This window comes from Lasioglossum baleicum, chromosome 16 (assembly GCF_051020765.1).
Source record: "Lasioglossum baleicum chromosome 16, iyLasBale1, whole genome shotgun sequence".
NCBI classification, from domain to species: domain Eukaryota; kingdom Metazoa; phylum Arthropoda; class Insecta; order Hymenoptera; family Halictidae; genus Lasioglossum; species Lasioglossum baleicum.
Window position 1 is genome coordinate 8,079,419 of NC_134944.1, and position 13,604 is coordinate 8,093,022.

Below are 13,604 nucleotides of genomic sequence, written 5' to 3' on the forward strand. Positions count from 1 at the left end.
GTTGGTTCCCGATTCGTTTCAGGGTTTCGTTCCTCGGAAAGAAACTCGTCGAGTGAAAACGAAGGGGCGGAAGGTTCGGAAAGCCGGCGCGAAACGAAATAGTATTCTAAAAATACCGGGTGTCCGATTAAGTTCATTCATCCAGAGAAAGAACGATCGTCCGTCGAGCGAGCCGGTTCTAATTCTTCGACGGTGTAATGGCAGGTTGATCGTACAGGAAGATGTGTACAGCGATACGTGCAAGGTTGCGGCCGAATGCTAAGTAAACCGAAAGAGAGTGAGAGAGAGAGAGAGAGAGGGGGATAGAGTGCTCTCGAGGTCTCGTCGTCTAATTAAACTGTTTGACGAATTGATGGACGGCAAACGAAGTCACATGCTCGGCGGTCTGTTGGCGTAGCGGATAAGTTTCGCGTTTACACTGTAGATTCACGCCCGTTTGCCCACGATATCCAGTGCAACAACCTGTGCCACGTCTATGTAATTCCTCAAAGGGACACACACGTGTTTCAAGCGACCTGCTGGACCGGGACGAGCCGCGCGGCTCGGCCCCGGAGGTTCAGTTTTTCGCTGATTTATAGAAATTTATCGGGTTCCCGGGGCTGTTCTAAAGTTGACGAGCAAGCCCGGCCGGTTAGCTCGTGAAAGGGGGACCACGTCCGACAGGCAAGGCTCGGAAGAATCGAACGTTTTCGTCCGATATTTTCGAGCCGCAGCATCCTCGACCCACAGGCTTTTACACCGGCATCCAAGAAATAGCCGAGCGTTATAATCATCGACAACCAACGGATTTCCGAAATCTCTTCGTGCCGGTTCTATTTCCACGAGAACGGTCTGTAGAAAATTGTACACCGTAGGGAAGTAGAAGAAAATTAGCGATCAACACCGAAGATCTCGATTCGCGTGGACGCGAAACGCTTCATGAGACCGGTCCAGCTGTTCACACAAGGAAAACGAACGATAATTTGCTGGTTGTTGCTAAAAATAACCATGCTGCACGCGAAAGCAAATGTGTGTGTGTGTGTGTGTGTGTGTGTGAATGCGACGGTGTTCGAGAATCGTGTAAAAGGAAAAAGTATATGCAAGACTGGCCGAGAACCCCTGGGCGAACCACACGAGAGTGGCCCCTATTAAAGCGATTACCTCGTTAAAGCATTGTCTTCATTGGCATTAAATCGGTGTCACAGGCCCATGAATACACACGGATGTAACGGTGTAACTGTCACGGTGTAACGCGGTCACGGGAACGCTCCCGAAGTCGCAGAACCGCGAAGGTGTTGCGGACCGTGTTCAGGACTCATTCATGTCTCAGCGTTACGCATCAGATTCAAGCTCTGTTTCTAGGACGGGCTTCGGAGTCGGAGTCGTGGAGTCGGAGTTTGGGAGTAATTGCTGATCTCTGGAGTCGGAGCCGGAGTAAGAAAAAGCTATACAATCGGCTTCTGGAGTCGGAGTCAGAGTCGGAAAAAAATATATAGACTCCAACTGCAACTCCAACTGTGGCTGTTTTTGTTTATAAATCATTAATAGACTTATGTATACATAAATAGCTTGCTAATAATTCGATCCTCGGCACTATGTAGAGGAGAAACAGTTAAAGTTATGGTACACTGAGAAAAAAAGTAGTTACTTCAATAACACGCGTGTTATTGTAATTTTTTTACTTCGATGAATATCAATGCATTCTTTTCAATAGTATGAAAGGGCCTAGCAGACTAAGATTGGTCCAGCGGCCCCACCCACAATTTTATTGATATTGTGCGGAAAACAATGGTTTCAGGTTGAAAGATAACCCCCTAAAATTTTAAGTCGTTAACCCTTCGTATAAGGATGATATGAGGGTAAATACCCTTAACTGTATCATTTTTTTTCTCGGTTGTTAATTAAGATATTCGGATTAAAAAAAAAACACGAAAATACTCGAACTTACCTCCGTCATATCATACATTTTTTTCACCATCGTGATCAAATTATTAAGGGTAGAAAAAAATCATTTAATATTTTAGGGGTGGGAATTGCAAGCAACCCTTCGAGTGACCACTTCCAAAAAATTCAAGAACAATGTTCTGTTGCTTATCTAACGTATAAAAAAAGTTTCAAGATGGTCGGATTGGTGGAACATAGTTAAATATTGAAAAACAAATAAAATTACGTCATTATAATGGTATAATGTACAGTGCAGCGTTTCTTATCAGGATATTAAGTCCCTTCTCGATCAATTATTTCTTTTTAAATGCGACGCATAACATTTATTCAGTTTTATTGCAACTCTTGATTATTTTGAGTACATATTTTTTCAATTTGCAGAGTCGGAGTCGGAGTTGGAGGTTAAGAATTTTGTCTACCGACTCCGAAACCCTGGGTAGAACCCCAAAGAATTTTTCAACCCAACACGCAGTCTTCGTACACATTACTTTTATCATTTAGTGCCGTTTACAGGGTGAGTGGAAACGCTCGAGTGGAGGGGAGAGCGCGTTCGCGATTGGTTGCTCGATAACTACCTGTTACGAGCACTCCTGACTGACTGCAACCCTCTTACACGTGCCTGTACCCCTTCGCTAGGCAACGGGCTAGGATATGCACACGTGTACGAGGGTTGCAGCCGCTCAGGGGCACCCCTGCTGGATGCTTTACCGAGAAAATTGTACTTTACTGAATTGCGAATTATATTACGTTGTTCCTGGTTTGAAGATTAGAAATTGTACTACGTTAGATCATTCCACATATATTTTAATATCAGAAATTGTGCGATTTGTAATGATTTACTTTTTAAACTACAAAAAAAAAAGTGGTAGAAAATGGGATTAGAAATTGTACTATACTGAATTGCGAATTGTACTATACTATCTTGTTCCAGATTTGGAGATTAGAGTATGTGAACCGTACTGAGGAGTTTAATGAAATGTGTTTGGATAAAAATTGGAGAGTAATTGGCATCGTGGACCTCCGTGTCTGATAGGGGTTGTAAATTATAAGAACGCGAAGTGTTCCCCGAAGAATATCGCAATGTGAAAGCAACGGGACAGACGTTGACGCGGATCTCCTGATAAAAATAAGAGGGTGAAATTATATTACCTGGCGCGACACCGTGCTAGATGCTCCTCCCGGCTAGCTCGCAGCGCGCGGCTATTCTAATCTGCCCCCCTCGGGCTACTGATATCACGATCACGATAAGAAGCACGGACGATAACGCGTTTACGCGACGATAATGGCACCGCGAAAGCGCCGCCGTCGTCGCGACGCTCTTTGCAAGCGATTTTCCAGCGATACTATCCCCCTGTGCAACTACCCTTGAAGCACAGAAGCATGAAAACAGTCTAACAAGCAATACTACCCGATCTGTTATATGAATCTCCGCAGATTCTGGGACGGGGAATAGTAATTTGGGATTTTTCAGAGGGTGAAACTACCCTACAATGTTCAGTAAACGAGATAAATGTGTTTCACAGTTTTTACGCTGGTTTCCCCGAGTGGAAATAGAAAGATAGTCGAAAATGACACTCACTATTTGGCGCAGTCGATTAGTTGGTACTCGTTACTCCTCTCGAAGCTCTGCTGGACGCCCCGGTCCTTCCAAAGGGTTTCGACGATCTCGTAGAACTCCTGCGGACAGAAAAGAGCCACAATCTTGTTAGTCAATCGTTTGTCTAATTACAAGTGAAAATTACTGGAACAATAAATATAGAAACTTTGTCAGAATTATTTCCCATCATTGGGAAACAATTTTCAGTAAAATTGAGTGGAAGAAAAGACATTATGAAACTAGTGAAACTAGATTTCCACAAACTCTTCTTCGAAAATACCAAATTGCAATTTTTGCAGAAGACTGGCTGCATTTCTTTCACGAAGTCAGTCGCTCGACCTCGCGGAGCAGAATGGAAGAAATGTCTGCAAGCAGTTAGGAGAATCCTGGAAAGTTGAATCGAAAGGAATAACAATTTTGTTGGTGGGTCCATCGGACCCATCTCTCTCGCCGGAGGGCTACACTGTTGTCGGCTCGCATCGAGCGGCTGAAAAGTTTCGAGTTGCTTCGTGACTTCGCGAGTCGCGAAAGTTGGTTCAATTTGCCTCGAGTTCGACTACTATTGCTTTCCTCCTTCTCTCTCTCGCTCTCTCTGAACAAAAATCCCTTGGTGGAAGTTCCCGGAAGTGCGGCCGATCGGTACTGGCCCGAACCATCGAACAACAACGATGCAATTAATTTTGCAGTTTCGCTCTCGAAAACGAAACTGCGGGAGAAGCCTGGACACAAAGAGAGAGTTAAAGAGAGGAGAGGGTGGTTCACGGTCCCCTTGACAAATTTCCAACTGTTACTAATGGATCACAGTGTATATTTTCCGATGTACATAGCGGATTTTTAATAAAATAATTTTTCGATTTTCCACCCTCCTGACATAGTTTGGCACTCCATCTCATAAAAGTGGCAGCCAAATATTTAATTCTACAGATTTCTTAACCAATTTTACAGGATTATCAGATGAAAGTGTGTACTTTAAGATGTATATAGTGAGTTTTTAATAAAAAAATTGTTCCTCCCCAGAATAAATTGTTAAACCTCACTTTCTACCCTCCTAACTGATACTGTGGCACTTTCTCTTACAAAAGTGGCAGCCAAATCTTTAATTCTGCAGATTTCTTAACCAAATTTACAGGACTAATAGACGAAAGTGCATACTTTGAAATGTACATAGTGAATTTTTGATAAAAAATTTTTCCTCCCCTGAATAAATTGGTAAACCTCACTTTGCACCCTTCTGACACACTTTGACACTGCATCCTACAAAAGTGGCAGCCAAATCTTTAATTCTGCAGATTTCTTAACCAAATTTACAGGACTAATAGACGAAAGTGCATACTTTGAAATGTACATAGTGAATTCTTGATAAAAAATTTTTCCTCGCCAGAATAAATTGGTAAACCTCATTTTCCATCCTTCCGACACCGTTTGGCACTCCTTCTCAGAAAAGTGGCAGCCAAATCTTTAATTCTGGAGATTTCTTAACCAAATTTACAGGACTAATAGACGAAAGTGCATACTTTGAAATGTACATAGTGAATTTTTGATAAAAAATTTTTCCTCGCCAGAATAAATTGGTAAACCTGACTTTCTACCCTCCTAACTGATAGTGTGGCACTCCATGTTAAACGGATTGTTCAACTATTTTTAAAATATTTTATTTCTGAATGGCATTAAAAATATTTTCGTCGCACACACGTGTTTCCGCGGTTTTTCCGAAATCGTGACGCGTAAAGCCTCGTTGTCACGGCACAGAGAGCGGAGCCAAAATCACCAGTTTCGTCAGAATCGGGTTTTTTCGGATAATTAACGACCGGAGATCCGCGCCAATCCGTAAACGCGCCACGGACGTCGCTCTCGAAATAGTGATTTATTTTATATTCAAGCTCGTCACAGCGTCGTTTACAAACAAACCCTTCTCGCTAACAAACCACCCTTAATCCATCTGAATTTTTAATAGAATCAAAACATGATGAAACTCGAACCGTGCTTAATTAAATGGCAAACAAGCAGAGAATTGGCTGCCATGGAAGCTTGCGCTTAGGAATTAGACGGCTAATCTGTTCTTCACGCTCCGTAGGGTGGCGTAAACGATTGTCACTGGCAGAGATTCGTTCCCAAACGAAATCACCAACGATTTCCCGGTCTCGATCCGCTAATTTCCTAATGCTGCGTGCAATCGCGAGTCTGAACGCTATGAAACGCGATGAAAGCCTCGAATACGGCCGCGGACACTCAAAATAAACTTCCGTCTGCTCGACAACCTCGGATATGCAGAAACCCGAAGCGATAGACAGCCAGCCACAGCGATAGGTAAACCATCAAACAGCAGAAAGATAAATTATCATCAGCTTATCGAAATTATAATACATTTTTATTCGGTTACAGAATCATGCGAAAAAAATGCAGAAAATGTTGTCTAGTGATAAACTGCACGTGGCCACCGTTAAAAAAAAAAGAGTTCAAGCTTCCTTCCTGCCGAGAATGATCCACAGGGATGTTCGTGTTTCGAAAAATCATAGCTCGTTTCCCAGGGCCACCGACAAGCCCGACGACGAGACCGTTTACAATGTTCTTACGAGCATTCTCGAATTTACAACGCCACGTTCCTGGACGTTTTACGGGACGTTTACTGCGGCATGCAAATATACCGGCGAAACGAACACACATCAACGCTAGAATCGCGAGAGCACTTTTACGATTTCGGTAATTGCCGGACGCGACGGGTGGCTCTATCGATCCAAAACCAAACCTTAACCCTTGCTGGACCTTTCGGATGAATACCGATGCTGGGGATCACCGCCAGGTTTGTTTATTGATTTTTTTAAAATTTTTCTTTCGAGGTACCTCCTCCGAACACGGGAATGAGCGAAGTAAAAAAGAATAAAAGATGAACATCTTTCAGAATTTTTAGTATCGAAATAGCTGGACGCAGATTTTTTTAATTTTTACCACATTTGGATTGAAGTCTGAAGAGCGCGTATAAAAATGTTCAGCCTGAGAAATTTATTTCTTACAGTATCAAAATACATATTTGTTTGTTGATTTTTAAAAATTTTTCTTTAGAGGTAAATAGGAAAGGGTAAAAGATGAGCATCTTTCAGAATTTTTAGTATCGAAATAGCTGGACGCAGATTTTTTAAATTTTTACCACATTTGGATTGAAGTTTGAAGAGCGTGTATAAAAATTTTCAGCCTGAGAAATTGATTTTTTACAGTATTAAAATACATATTTGTTTGTTGATTTTTAAAAATTTTTCTTTAGAGGTAAATAGGAAAGGGTAAAAGATGAGCATCTTTCAGAATTTTTAGTATCGAAATAGCTGGACGCAGATTTTTTAAATTTTTACCACATTTGGATAGAAGTTTGAGGAGTGCGTATAAAAATTTTCAGCCTGAGAAATTGATTTTTTACAGTACCACAATTTTTTGAAAAGTGCTCTCCTTACCATCTTTAATTTTTATACAGATAATTTTCTACAGGATTGTTTCAATACTTAGAAACGTAGAGACGTCATACAAGAGCTAAATGAAGGAATGAAAAAGCTTTCGCTTCAGCTTTGTATAAATTAATTTAATAATTTAAAAATTGGCCAACGCGCCGGGCAGGCTTCTTTTTTCGAAAATGATTACGGGAACAGGGTCTCGAGGGCAATAAGAATATAAAGCGTTGTTCGAACGGGGCTAAAGTGCGAACCGCGTTATCCAATGCATGTGCACGAGGAAAACTGAGAGCTCGAACGGTAAGACGCATAAATTTTGTTCGCCAGCCGACACACGTTCGAGCGTTTCGATTCAATTAATTCGGTCGCGTCGCTACGGACGACTGTCAAGCAGAACCGCGTGCAACAAACAACGGGTCATCGTGATAATTCGCGTGTACACGGTGTCCTGAGAATCGCTGATTACTCCAATTCCGATAACGATCGCGATTACACTTCCGGAATTCTTCAAATTACAACACAAGCGGACGCGTGGTCGATTGTAACACTGCTGCGACCTTCGATGGCTTTTTTTAAACTTCGCCGATCAAAGAACGCATCATTTTTAGATCCAGATTCACGGGAAAATTGTTCACAGAAAATTTCGATTTCTGAGAACCTTCTTCGAGATCATTTTAACAAAATTTACACAATTAAAATATACACTTTGGGGACGTATATAATAATTTTCGATAAAAAAAAGTTGCTGCAAAACATCGTCTCATGAAATTTGTTGTCATATGTTAAATTTTACAGATTTCCCAACGAAATTTACAGGATTGACAGATAAAAGTACGTTCTTTAAGACGTGTATAATAATTTTTTGATAAAAATTAGTGCCGTTTTAAGAAAGTGGTTAAGAGTTCATTTTCCCGAGATATTGAACATTTTCTGTGGCAGCTTGTATCCAACAGGTCCATATCTAAAGGCACGTACACAGAGCACGCGGTTAAGCGGCACCGTGGCGTTCACTGCCAGTGAATGACGCAAAACACGCGGATTATTTTGTCGCGACGACTTTATTTCGAGACGAGCCGCGTCGCTACACCGAAACGCTGGTCCCGCTTTCGCGAGTCGCTCACGAAATCACGGATGCACCTTTTGGCAACCGGAGAAATCGTTATTCCGCGACGGGAAATGCCAATGCCTCGTTAACATCCGAAGCTCGCGCTTTTCTTCAATTAAGGGGACACACTGGCACAAAGCGGAGTCATTCGAGCACGATTCTAGCTACGGAGCTTTTTCTTATTCAACGAGATCGTTACCACCCTCCCTCTGTCTCGGGGACGTTGTTAATTGGGTGATAAACGTCCTTCTACTCTCGTATTGTCTGTCTTGCTACTCGACTCTCGAAAAAATTACCAAAGCTCACTTTCCGTACTGACTGATGCCACGGTAAGTACTTAAGTCTCTGTGAAAACTTCAATTTTCCAGATTTATTAATGAAATTTACGGCACTGGTAGATGAAAGGACATACTTCAAGATGTGTATAATAATTTTCCGATAAATAATTTTTTCTACGCAGGAAAAATTGATGAAAACCATTTTTTACCGTTCTGAAAAATGACAGGGTACCTCGTATTATGAAATTCACTGTCAAATATTTAATTTTGCAGATTTCCTAACAAAATTTACAGGCCTAATAGATGAAGGTGTACACTTTGAGATGTACATAACAGTTTTTCGATGAAAACATTTTTCCGTCTCGATAAATTGATAAAATCCATTTTTTTACCATTTTGTAAAATGACAGGGCACCTCGAATTATGAAATGCACTGTCAAATTTTTAATTTTACAGATTTCCTAATAAAATTTGCAGGATTAATAGATGAAAGTGTACACTTTGATATGCATGTAAAAGTTACTCGATGAAAAAATTCTTCCGTCCTGACGAAATTGATAAAAGCCATTTTTACCGTTCGAAGAAATGGCAGGACACCTCGTCTTATAAAATGCGTTGCCAAATCTTTAATTTGACAGATATGATAATAAAATTTACAGGACTAATAGACGAAAGTGTACTCTTTAAGATGTATATAACAGTTTTTCGATGAAAAAATGTTTCCGTCCCGAAAAAATGATGAAAGCTGTTTTTTACCGTTCCAAGAATTGGCAGGGCACCTTGTCTTATAAAATGCGCTGCCAAATCTTTAATTTGACAGATATCCTAACAAAATTTACAGTACTAATAGACGAAAGTGTACACTTTAATATGCATATAACAGTTTTTCGATAAAAAAAATTGTTCCGTCCCGAAAAAATTGATAATAGTGGCAGCGAGCGATGTAGAGCAACCATGCGCGGTAAAAAATGGCAAAGAGGGATCCGCGTTCACGCGGCTCGATCGACAAACCGCTGGTTTCTCGGCACTCCGCGGCGTTTCCGCGGAGAAACGTAATTTCATAACCGGGCACGAAGAATCGCTCCGCGAGCGAAACTAGTTAGGGGCGACAGGGGAGTACGTGTGTGCCATTAAAATATTACGACACGAGGCTCAGAGAGCTCAGCTCGACTCGGCTCGACCACAGCTCGTCTCGGCGGGGGGGTTCTCTCTCTTCCTCTCTCTCTCTCTCCTCTCTCTTGGTCGCGTTACGCGTTATTTAACTCGTTTAGCCGTTTTGTATTCAGGGCAACAATTCAGCCGCGCCTCTCCGGGACGTGCGCTGAACTCACCAGCACGATTTATCCCTTAAAGATCTTCTCGCTGATCTTCTCCCTTCTGCAACGATTCACACACACACACACACACGCACACAGCTTTCCCGCCGAATTCCGCACGCTTACGTAACAAGGTAACACGAGTATGAGAGATGTCAACGACACTCGGCCGTCAACCACGATGCTCTTCATCTTCCCGCGAAATAAAAGCGGTTCGTTGTTCGACTCTCTGTTTTCCTCGCGGACGGATTCCGATCGGTGGATGTCTAACGCGGGAGCTAGAGTAATCCTAAAAATAATCTGGAACACAGATGCGAGCGTGGACAGGTGTGCCGGGAATGAGAAAGTCTCCGTCCAGCGCCGATGATGATTCCTGACGAGAACGATTTCCTTCGAAGACGCGCTCTTTGTTCGGTACGTTCGCCCGGAAGCCAATCCGTCTCGGTTTGTTTCATCAAAGAAATTTCGAGAGAACGATTTCACGAGATTCTAATGCGGATTGCACTTTGGGGGCGTGTCGGATCATCGGGCGGAGCCAAATGGGCGTGTCGGATCATAGGGTGGAGCCAAAGGGGCGTGCCTTTCGATGGTGGGGATAGAAATATTGTAATTTACAAAATATCGTCGCTAACAAAACAAAGATATTTCCTTGGCTTTGAATCTTTGAGATCTACTTTGAAGTGAAGAACACAGACTGTTTTCCATTGGCTGGCGAATAGCGGTGCTGTGTGGGCGGAGCCTAAGAGAATCACTCAGACCTCGAGAAGCTCGTCGCCCAATTTGAATAACGAAAACAATCAGAAACGATCAGAATCGATCGGAATCGATCAGAAACGATCAGAATTGATCAGAATTGATCAGAATCGATCCTCCAGCAGCGAACAATTGAATTCACTGAAATCGTCGTCCTCCTTTCACCACATCCCGGTAATTAACGACTCTTTATTAGGCGGTGTGTGTTCTTAAGATATATTTTACGATTCCGAAACAAAGCGAATGCTGGATACGATTTACCAGGCGGCACAGTTTCCACCGAACGAGTTTCTCTTTCTCTCTCTTTTCCTCTCCCCGAGAGGAGAACACCGATCGCGTGCGCGAACACGCGCGAGGAATGGCGCAGCACATCATAGCCGAGACAGCGTATATCGCGCCAACATGTGCGATTGCTGTGTAAACATTGTAAACGAGGCATTCTACGGCGAGCAAATTCTCGTTTCGCACGGTGCCCGCGAGAACCTGCACAATTGAGGAAAAATCTGTGTTAAATCGTCTCTCAATTAGCGTGAAAATCGTTCCATCTCTAATCTGCGAACTTTACGCATTTATGACTAACAGAATGCTTAGAATAACTAGACTGCGGATCTTTATGCATTTATGGCTTCGAAAAATTTTCAAAAAATGCTAAAATATAAAATTGCACAGAATTTAATACGATTTTTATCTATTTCAGATCTACAAAGGGTGCTACCACTGAAAATTAGATTTTATTCGTTCGCACTTTCTTAAAATTTGCCTACAGAAATTAAAAATTGCATAGACATAGAAAGACAATTTTTATTTTAAAATCAAAGATATGTAAAAAAACTTTTCGAAAACCACGCTTATATTAAAATGCGCTAAAAAGGAGAAAATAATTTTTTTCCTGGTTCTTCAAAAAAATATCGAATCCAGCTAAATGATTAATAATATTTTTCCCCAAAATTTTAAGGAATTAGTTCAAAATTTATTCTGTTATAAAATTAGTGTCGGAATACATAGAAACATATAACATAAATTTAAATAAAATCATGACATTAGTGGCTATAAATAAAAGCGTGGAGCGCCCACGAAGATTACGTCAATACAGTTTAGCGCTCCACGCTTTTATTTTTATAGCCACTAATGTCATCATTTTATTTAAATTTCTATTTTTCTATCTATTCCGACACCAATTTTATGATAGAAGAAATTTTGAACTGATTGCTTAAAACTCTAACTGGATTCGGTATTTTATGGAGAACCAGGAAAAAAATTATTTTCTCATCGTTAGTGCATTTTAATATAAGCGTGGTTTTTAAAAAGTTCTTTTTATATATACTTTATTTTCTACTTTTATAGTCATCGGAAGCAAGTGCGTAGACAAAATTTCAGCAAGATTGGACTATGGCAAGAAGTGTAAAATTCGATTACAAGGTTTGACGCATACAACAACACGGATTAAAAATTAGGATTAAACCGAACGAAACAATGGGACCAAGAAAATGGTCGGAAGACCACGGATCCAATTACTCAGCATTTCCAAAAATTGTTCACAATGGCGCCAGCCAATCAAGCGTAAAGGGCCCAAGACCGTAGAACAAGTGTCCGCGGTTTTAAATACGAGACCGCACAGGAGCGTCGAAGGAATGCCGTGATGGATTAGGAACGGCGTAAAACAAAGAAATTGATCCGTCGAAATTGGCCTCCATTGTCGTCTAAACGGGCCTCTCTCGCATCGAGTCGCTCTCCGGTACGGTTTCATTGAGTAGAGACACTCGTGAGAGAGAGAGAGGAAGAGAGACCGATAGCGTGGACGCATTTTTCATCGTGTTAGAGAGAGGCTCAGGGAAAGATGGAGCACAGCACGCGGAACAAATAGTCGGGCTGACTCACCGGGGGATAATCGAAGTCTGGGGAGGACGAGACATCCAGGACATAGTCGACTCTGCTCTGATTCGCCGGGTCCTCCAAAGCGACGGGTGGTGTTAGCGTGTTCATCGCGCTGGTTATCGTCTGGAAAAGAGAGAAAATTATTAGACCGGACCCTCCATCTCTCCGTACTCTTGCCTAACTCTCCCACCTATGATTTTTCAATTATTTTTCATCTTGCTATAGCTAGCTCTAGGCTGCGCAGTTAAAGCATCGAGAGAAATAGGTCAGTCTTGGAAAAATTGCGGCGAAATCTCAAATTTTACAGACTTCCTAACCAAACTTACACGACTAATAGAGGAAAGTGCGCACTTTGAGGTGTGTATCATAGTTTTGCATTGAAAAAATGTTTCCTGGCTGGGAAAATTGTCACAGCTCACTTTGGAACATCGTGCTTGATGGCAGGAAGCATCATCTCATAAAAATGGCTGGCAAATCTATAATTTTACAGATTTCTTGACCAAATTCACAGGACTAATAGACGGAGGTGTATACTTTGAGATGCATATAACAGTTTTTCGATAAAAAAATTGTTCCTCCCTGGGAAAATTGTCACAGCTCACTTTGGAGCATCGTGCTTGATGGCAGGAAGCATCATCTCATAAAAATGGCTGGCAAATCTATAATTTTACAGATTTCTTGACCAAATTCACAGGACCAATAGATGGAGGTGTATACTTTGAGATGTACTTAGTCGATTTTTAATAAAAACAGTTTTCCTCTCCACAAAAAATTTCGAAAATTCATTTTTCATCTTCCTGATTGATGCTACAGCACTGCTCGATAAATTCGCTGCCGAGACATTAATTTTACAGATCTTTTAAGAAAATTTATAGGATTAATAGATGACTCTGTATACTCTGCGATGTACATAGTGGAGATGTACAAGCATGATAAGAATATCCTAAAAAGATCAGACTCGAGGCTCTTGTATCTGGATCAGTCGACAACGCAAAGCAGAAGCGACTCGTCACGCGACTAGGATCGCGTTTTTCATAATGTGGTTAATGGTAAGACGATTACCGGCACACGGCGGCTGGCAATAATCATCGAAATTTATTTGTTGATCGTTCCGGTAATGTCGCATTCGTAATCCCGGGGCGTCACGGTGGAAACTTGTCCATTATGTTCGGCCGGCATACGGAAGCGATCGACAAGGTTACGCACGATACGCGTATCTAAACGCGGCCTCGAACGACAAATTGATGACGGCACGCTCGTCGTCTCGTCTCGTCTCGACTCGATTCGTCTCGACTCGTCTCGTCCCGAGAGTTTACGGCC

The 13,604-nt window shown here is 41.8% G+C and overlaps 1 protein-coding gene across 1 annotated transcript in view; it reads right to left on the reverse strand.

Moving 5' to 3' along the window:
* Galphas (G protein alpha s subunit) overlaps positions 1–13,604 on the reverse strand; it is a 39,410-nt gene that overhangs the window by 11,672 nt on the left and 14,134 nt on the right. Inside the window, exons 4-5 of the mRNA XM_076440908.1 lie at positions 12,288–12,407; positions 3,503–3,600 (exon numbers count right to left, since the gene is read on the reverse strand). Of these exons, the coding sequence (XP_076297023.1) occupies positions 3,503–3,600; positions 12,288–12,407 (218 nt within the window). The remainder of the gene's footprint in view (positions 1–3,502; positions 3,601–12,287; positions 12,408–13,604) is intronic.